This window comes from Eubalaena glacialis, chromosome 4 (assembly GCF_028564815.1).
Source record: "Eubalaena glacialis isolate mEubGla1 chromosome 4, mEubGla1.1.hap2.+ XY, whole genome shotgun sequence".
Lineage (NCBI taxonomy): Eukaryota > Metazoa > Chordata > Mammalia > Artiodactyla > Balaenidae > Eubalaena > Eubalaena glacialis.
This window is the reverse complement of record NC_083719.1, coordinates 182,627,488-182,635,541: the sequence shown is the minus strand read 5'-3', so window position 1 is coordinate 182,635,541 and position 8,054 is coordinate 182,627,488. Positions and strand designations below refer to the sequence as shown.

The window sequence follows — 8,054 nt, the reverse complement described above, 5'->3', positions numbered from 1 at the left end:
CGGGGCGGGACAGGTGGGAAGCCGTGAAAGGAGGGAGAGGCAGGCAGCAGGGATGGAACTTGACTTCTCCGCGGTCGGGGCAGGGCCACAGTGCCGGGGACCTGGGGTGGACGGAGCACGGTGGGCTCCGCCCCCTGCCAGCCACCGCAAGGACAGACCAGGCTGGTGCAGGAGCAGGGGACCCCGGCTGCCGCCTAGAGGGCAGGGAAAGGGCGCTTCCATGGGGTGTAGCTATTTTCCCTCTTCAGGGAACATCTCTGAGGGAGGGACCCAGTCATCCCCACTTCCCAGGTGGGGAAACTGAAGACAGAGCCAGGAAAGAACCAAATGTTGGGTTTCGAACGCAGGTCTGGGAGCCCAGAGCCCTCTTGGGCCCTCCCCTCCCAGTCCATGGGCCGGTGGGGCATCTCCACCCTCTCTCAAAGACCCCCAAGTCCAGGCTCGGGTAGCTAGGCCTGGACGCGACCCCGAGCCAGTGGCCGGTCCCAGGCCGCATGTGGACGCTGGCGCCCACTCCCTGGAGGGCATGCTGGACGGAGGGGCCGTGTCAGCATGGAGAGGCTCAGTGTGGCAGGTGGGGAGGCTGAGGGGCCTGGGCTGGGAGGGACCTGAATGGTTGTATGGCGACTGGGGGCATAAGGAAACGGCGGTGAGGCCAGCCCAGCCAATGGCCGTGGGGCTGGGGCCCTGTACTCTGCTTAACACCCGGATGAGTTATTAGCTGGGGTGGACAGAGGAGGAAAGCAAGGCTCCAAGCCTGGCTTTCAACCACATCCAGGCCCCCAAGAGAGGAGGAAGAGGAAGGAGGAAGGGGAAGGAGGGACGGGCCACACAGCAGGGAGGGGGTGCGTGAGGGCTGCGACCAGCCTGGCCCGCTCCTGCCGCCCCCGGGCCACCTGCAGCGCCCAGACCCCTGCCAGGACCTGACCCCACCCTCACCCGACCCTGCTCCCTAGGGTGGGGCCCGGAGAGCCCTAATTTATGGCCCATCGAGGTATGCTGGAACATGCCGGGCCTTCCTTTCTGGCTTCCAGGAAGAACTGAGCCAGTCGTGCAGAAAGCCCGGGGCCAGGCCGTGCCAGCATTCCGGAGCCACCTAAACCACCAGGCCTCACGGGCAGCAGCGGGCGGGGACCTCGAGTCCCTCTTCTCGTTGTTGCCGTGGGCGCCTGCCCTGAGGGCTCCCGGTGGCCTGTCGCCCACCTGTCGGACGGGGACACGGCTCCGGGGCCAGGCCGTCCAGGGCTCTCTGCTCCAACACCCAGGAATTTGGAAACGGGCCGTGCATGGGGCCTGGGCGTGTTTTCCACATGCTGTTGGCTTTGGGGGGAGGCCCAGAGAGGGGCCTGCAGGGGGGGCCGCAGGAAGGGCTGTGGGCAGCAGGGCCCAGTCCCGCCCCCCCGCCCCCCATGAGAACAGGCCGAGGCCCGCGGACGCCGGCCCGACGCCTGCTCCCTCCTCCGGGCCCGTCAGGCACAGACCCAGATGCCGTTATCTCCTGCCGCTTCCTCACTCCTCTAGCATCCGCCCTGCAGCCCTCACCAGCGCTGGCCTGTCACCCAGCCCTCCCCGGACAGGGCTGCACCCCAGAGAACAACGGAGCAGGGGAAACTCACACAGACATACACACAATTTATTATTTTTAGACGAATTTCAACCTGCCCAAAGTCCCAGGAGGCGGCAGGGCTCACACCTTGGGCTCTGCAAACAACTTCCAGCCCTCCAGCTGGCCCATCTTGACCAGGGCGGCCGTCATGCCCATGTACGCACAGGCAGCAGCTCCAATCCCGTAGCTGTGGGCTGTGAGAGCGGGGAGGCTGGTGTCAGGCACGCACGCGGGCGGCTCACCCATGCCCACCCGGGGCGCCGGCAGTGACCGCGAGAGGACGGCCCCCACTCCAAGCTCGGGTGGCCGGGACGAGCCCCCAGGCCCCCGGCCTTTGAAGACGGACGTGGAAACTGAGGCAGGGACGAGGGAGGAGGGAGGCAGCAGTCCAGGCTGCTGGGTCCGGGGGCGGGAGGGGACGGATGGCGTGTTAGTCGGTCTCAGCTCGTGTCCTGGCTGAGCCTACCCTGTGGTCTGGGAAGCGGAGAACACAAGACGCCTGTGGCCTGAGAGTGGCCGCAGGGAGGGGGTCTGCCTGCTGGGCGCGGGGCTCACGCCCCCATCGCAGGCTCAGGGGCGCTGGTCAAACCCAGACCCCAGCCAAGGTCTCGAAGCGAAGGCCAGGAGGGTGCGGGCCTTCTTCCTCGGCATCCTCCCTCTCTGCCCAGCTGGAACCGTCCACGGAGCACTCCCGGGCTGCTGGGCCCCAGGCCCGGTGGTTTATCTGCGTGTGGCCTCCGCCTGCCGTGCACCCCGCCCCGCCCAGGCGAGAAGAGCCGTCTGCTTCCTATTCCAGGCGGCTCCACTGTGCAAGGCTGGCCTGGGGCCCAGCCCGCCTCCCACTAGGGAGGCATCCTCTCCTGCTTCCCGGGTGCCCTCGGGCCACCTCATCCCCCCTCGGAGCCTCAGTCCCTGCATCTGTAAAGTGGGGATGGTGAGAGCGGCTCCCCTGCAGGGCCCTGGGTGCTGGGAGAGGGGCAGCAGCTCCAAGGCCAGCCCCACCTACTCCGTGCGTGCTCAGGGGCCGGCGGGGGAGACAGGCGGCGACCTCGTGTTCTCTGACAAGACGCGGCAGACAGAGAAGAGAGATATGAAGCGAGGGCGGGTGGGGGCCAGAATCACACGCCTTGGATCGTACGTGGGGGGTTGGAACAGCGAGAGGGGCCGCCGTGCTGACTGACATCTGGGGGAAGGGTGTTCAGGCAGAGGGCACAGCCCATACCAAGGCCCTGGGGCAGGACCGTGCCTGGCGTGCAGGGGGCACAGCAAGGAGGCCACGGGGCTGGAGCAGAGCGAGTGAGGCGGCGAGGGCACGGAGGGGACGGGAACAGTCCGCGCGCGGGGCCTCGGGGGCCATGCCAAGTGTCACAGGCAGCCACGGGAGAGCGAGAGGGTGTGGCGAGGTGGGCGCGCGGTAGCTGCCTGGGCAGCAGCAGCTGAAACCATTGCTACGCTAGCCAGTGTCCAAGATTCAAAGGTGCTGGGAGCTCTCAGGGCAACGGCCGGCTCCGCAGCTGGACGCGCGTTCTGCCTGCCCGCCGCCCCCACCGGGCCCAGGCCCAGGAGACAAGAGAGGGAGGAGGGGTGGTAGAGGTCAGGGGCGCGGGCTCACTCACTGCGTGCTCCCAGGGTCAAGCCTCCGGCGCAGCCTCCGAGGAAGTAGTTGAGAGGGTCGTCAGGCTTCTCACGGACCTGGGCGCTGATGCAGGAGGTGAGGCCGAATATGGCACCGATGGCGGCTATAGGGGCGGAGGAGAGGGATGTGCCCTGAGTCTGAGTCAGGGGCCCAGACCAGCGCCGGGAGGGCCCCCGAAGGAGAAGCCCAGGCACCGGGCGGGCTCGCTCACCTGCCGTAAACGTGTACCGTCCTGTCCTCGCCACTCCGTCCAGGAAGGAGGCCGGGGTCCGGAGCGCCACGCTGTAGGCGGAGATGATGAGGCCTGTGGGAAGAGAGGGCGGGGAGGCGAGTCAGACCCGGGCCCTGGCTGGGGGCAGGCCCCTCCCCATCCCACAGTGACTGCTCCCTTCGTCTTCACGGCAGCCACCAAGGCAGCTCCTGGCACCACTCCTTGGCCCAGGAGGGGCTGTTTCAGGGCTCACCCGGGGTCCCACAGTCGATGAGCTGGGGCCCAAACCCGGCTCCGAGGCCTGGGCTCTCACCCGCCCCCTCCAGCCCCCAGGCATCCCCCCACCAAGGCCTGCAGAGTGCCACCTGCATCCCCCTGCCCTCACTGGCCCCCCGCAGGGCACCAGCCCAGCACACGGCCTCCACAAGGATGGGCTGGGGCCTTGGTGGCCTTGGTGGCTGCGCCGGCACCCTGGCCCTGCTCCCCACTCCCATGCCAGGCTCCATCCTCCCGCAGGGCCCAGGGTTCCTTACAGAGGCTTGGAGGCTCACTCCGGGGCCACCAAAGCCTCTTCCTCGCCACCGCCGGGCCCGTCCCTCGCCCCTGGCTGGCTCAGCCTCGCCACTCTCGTCAGCTCTTACATCTCTGCCGCCGCCCTGGCTGCCCTGCCCCTGACGTTGGCTTTTACGTGTGAGGGGCCCTGGTGGGGGCCAGGCCTGGAGCCAAGTGCCAGGTGGGCGGCCAGGCCCGAGGTCCTAGCCTGGGGCATCCTGAGTGAACGCTGACCTGGGCCATGTGTGGGCCTGGGGTAAGGCTGGGGCAGCCTCAGGCAGCCTCCCCAGCCAGACCCTCTTCGGTGGACATTAGACCAAAGCCCAGCTGGCTGGCTCCAACACGGGGCTCCCCACCCTCCAGCTGACCCTGCTCGGGGCAGACAATGCACCCCTCCTGTCCCGACAGACCACCAGGGTGAGCAGGCCGCCAGCACAGACCTCCTGGGGCCAGCCCATCCCAGACAAAACACAACTGCCACCTGCAGGACGGCAAGGGCACCCACCGCCCCATTCACCCTCCTCGGGGCCCAATGGGCTCAGTCCCCTCTGATCCGTCGCTTCGCGGCGGGGCGGGGGGTGTCCTCAGACAGGCAGAGCGACTTGCCCGATGCCACCCGGCAGAGCAGCCTGGAAGCCAGAAGGGTCTGACCCAAAAGCCAAGCACCACCTTCACCGGTGCCCCAGGGATGTGGGCCCCGCCAGGTCCCCAAGCCTGCAGCTTCTGGAGACCTCACAGCTTGCGTGCAGCCCTCACGTGACCTTCCTGGCTGAGCAGTGTTCCCCCCCAGCCCTGGCTGGGGTTCAGCTCACAAGAGCTGTGGGGAACTTTTCACACTGCACAGCGGGGGTAACCTTGAGAGCAACCCCGAGGAGGGCCAAGACGGCCACCCCACTTCCCAGACAGGGAAACTGAGCCCCAGGGACGACAGGAAAAGAGCCACATATACAGAAGGCTCCCTCACGCAAGGCGCCCACCTGGGGACTCTCCAGATCGAATCCCTCCTGATCCCACGATGAACCCTAGTGTCCCTGCTCCCCTCAGAGTGGCTGAAGGCTGGGAAGGGGGGAGGGGGCCGGAGTCTGGGGCTCCCCCAAGCCTGCATGGCCTGCCCTGGCCCAACAAACCCCCTTCCTCAGTCATTCTGTCACACGTCCCCACCCTCAAACCCCACCTTGTAAAGAGGCTGAATCAGAGGGGGTTCCCCATCCTGCCTGGGACCTGGGGAGGCATGATCTCCAGAGCTGGGCCAGGAACGAGGAGTTATGACCCCCTGCAGAAGAACCACTGACAAGATTCAGTGACGGTTCCCAAACCCAGTCAGGCAGTGAGTCCTGGCAGGGGAACCTGATTGACCCCACCCCCATTTGCCTGCGGTCCTGGCTGAGGGACGCCCAGTTCACAGGCCACGTGGGACACAGAGTGCCCCACAATCCCAAGACCCCTCAGAAGTCCTTTACCCGCGAGCAGATGACCTGGAAGGCGCCGGACTATCCCAGGGTCAAGGACTGGCCCCCTCCCCCCAGCAATCATTCAGCAGGTGATGGGCCAGCCCGCCCCCCCGGGAGCCCACCTAACTCCTCAGACACTGCAGCCACCCTCCCCAGCACTCGAGAGTCTCTACTGACTCGGCCCCTTCCACAGGCTCCCGTCACCCCCTCAAAAGGCCCCTCCCCAGCCCCTCCGCCTGCCCCTAGTTCCCCCTCAGCCTCCTGAAGTGACCGTCTGACACGGTGCACGTTCATTCATTCACAAACTGTAACTGTGGGCCCGCATACATTCATTCACTCATTTACTGTGTACCTTCCCTCACTCATTAATTCATTCACAAGTCACTCATTCATTCATTCCTAGTTACTGCCCTGCCTTCCTCCCTTCCTTCCCTCACTCATTTGTTCCTCCAGTTATTGTGTTCCCACAGGGCGCTGGGCTGGGCTAGAGCCTGGCTCCCTGCCCTCCAGGGGCTCACCATCCCAGGGAAGCCAAGTGTGAAACGAGTTCCCTGGGTGGAGGGCTGAGGGGCGGCAGGGATGGAAGGAGCAGGGAGGTGAGGGAGGATCCAGGAGCACGTTTAACCAGGTCCTGAGTGTTGAGTGGAGTTGGTCAGTGAGAAAATGCGGGCGGGCAGAGTGAGTGACACACGCACACAGCGACGCCCTCGAAGACCCCTGGGGCCCCTGCAGGCCTCCTGGAAGCCAGTGACCACCCCCAAAACTGAGTCTCTCCACGACCACCCGACATAGTGCCTCTGTCAAAGGTTTCCACCTGCACCCCCTCAAACACCCTCCAACAAGCCCCCTCCAGGCTCCGTTCAAGCAGACGCCACAAAACCCATCCCCTGGGGCTCCCCCTTCAGCCTTCCTGAAGACTCTTCATGAGGACCCTGGAGGCGCATTCCTTGCCCCAGTCACCCCCAGGAGCAGACCGGGATTTGCAGCCCGGCTCCCAAAGACCCCCGGGCAGTTCATCCACCTCTCTAACCTTCAGTTTCCGCCTCTGAGAAATGAAAATGATAATGGTGCCTCTAACTAAATATGCAGAAAATGGTAGCGATGACTAGGTCCTAATGCAAAGCCTCTCAGTGCAGACTCAAATTCTGCCAGGTCCTGTTGTAGGAGCTGGAGATACAGAGGTGGCCCCCAAATCCATCATACCTATGTCTCAGACTGAGATTGGGAAGGAGACTAGAAGAGGTGAGACTCCAGGGTCTCCCCTGCAGGGGACTGCCAGGGCTGTGGGTCCCCTCAGATTCCCCCAAGGCTACCCTTATGATAGCTGCTGACTCACTTCATTTAGCATCTCCGCAGCGCCCCTAAGACCCCTCTGGTGGCCCCCAATAAAAGTTTCAGATGTCTCTGACCACCCAGTTCTCCTGGATCCTACAAAGACCTCATCCCACTCCAGAACCTTCTCAAACTTCTGCCTTCAGACACCTCAGTAATAACCCACGATCCTCCCAAATTATCTCAAAGACACTCTGTTGTAAAGTCTCAGAACCCTCCAGCTTCTTTGACCCCGATAATGGCCCCGTCCCACTCCACCACTTCCCACTCCATCACTTTCCCAGAGCCTGGTGAGCGTTTCAACAATAACCTCAAAATGCCAGCACCCAGGGATTTTGACGACCCCAGTGACCAGCTTGTCACATGTACCACGACCTCCCAGGGCCCTCCAACCCTGTCACACCCATCCCCCCACAACGTCTATCTCACATCAGCGGTCCCCATGGCCGGCTCAGACACCCCGACGATGGTCACGTACCACTCCGCGACATTCCCAGCCCCCATGGGACCCCCTCGGACTGCTCCCAGTGACCCTATGACCTCTCTGCGCCCTGTGAGTTAGTCCGACACCCCCACAAAGTCTATCTTGTACGAGAGCCCCCAGCGTCCCAAGGCCGCCCCAGACACCCCGACGATGACCACTGCCACCCCGCGAGATCCGCAGCCCCTCCAGGACGCCCTCGGACAGCCCCCAGTGACCCGACGGCCTCCCTGCGCCCTCCGCCCTGGGGACCCGACCGGCGCTCACCAGTGGCACCACCGATACTGGTGGTGGCGTAGGCCTTGCGGTGGCACTCGGTACCTTCGGGGATGTCCCAGTACTGGTGAAGAAGCCTCTTAGCCATGACGGAACACCCCGGGCCCCGCACCGCAAGACACCCCGGCTCCCAGCGCCCAAGGGCGGACGCCGCTGACTCTCGCGAGACTTCCTGGGCGGCGCGCTCAGCCTCTCTTGCGGGCGGGACGGCAACAAGCGAGCAACTTTATTGAGCGCCGCGGACGTGGACACGGGTCGCGCTCAAGCGCTAGAATCGGGACTGGCGTAAAGGAAGAGCGCGCGCAGCGCTGGCCGATTTCTGGAGGGGGAAACTGATGTCGACCAGGATCAGTGAAGGCAGATGTCGCTAGTTCAGTTCAGAAGGTCCTGGATCAGGAATGGTTTGACTCCCGGAGGTGGGGCCTAACTAGGGGCGGGACTATCAAAGGTACTAGGCCTATCCACATGCACAGACGAGACCGCGGGGCCGTACTCCACTTGATAGGAGA

General features: G+C 64.7%; 1 protein-coding gene across 1 annotated transcript; it reads right to left on the bottom strand.

The window, feature by feature from the left end:
* Positions 1-1,617: 1,617 nt before the first annotated feature.
* NDUFA11 (NADH:ubiquinone oxidoreductase subunit A11) lies at positions 1,618-7,937 on the bottom strand. The gene is made up of 4 exons (XM_061188854.1): positions 7,537-7,937; positions 3,454-3,546; positions 3,223-3,345; positions 1,618-1,800 (listed from the first exon to the last, which is right to left on the bottom strand). Exons 1-4 carry the CDS (start codon positions 7,631-7,633, stop codon positions 1,688-1,690), a joined length of 426 nt encoding a protein of 141 aa, XP_061044837.1. The 5' UTR covers positions 7,634-7,937; the 3' UTR covers positions 1,618-1,687.
* Positions 7,938-8,054: the final 117 nt, after the last annotated feature.

Coding starts and splice junctions, on each gene's coding strand:
- NDUFA11 (XM_061188854.1), bottom strand. CDS start 7,633: ATGGCTAAGAGGCTTCTTCACCAGTACTGGGACATCCCCGAAGGTACC. Junction 3,346..3,453: donor ACGGTACACGTTTACGGCAG/GTGAGCGAGCCC, acceptor CCGCCCCTATAG/CCGCCATCGGTGCCATATTC. Junction 1,801..3,222: donor CTTGACCCTGGGAGCACGCA/GTGAGTGAGCCC, acceptor CCGCTCTCACAG/CCCACAGCTACGGGATTGGA.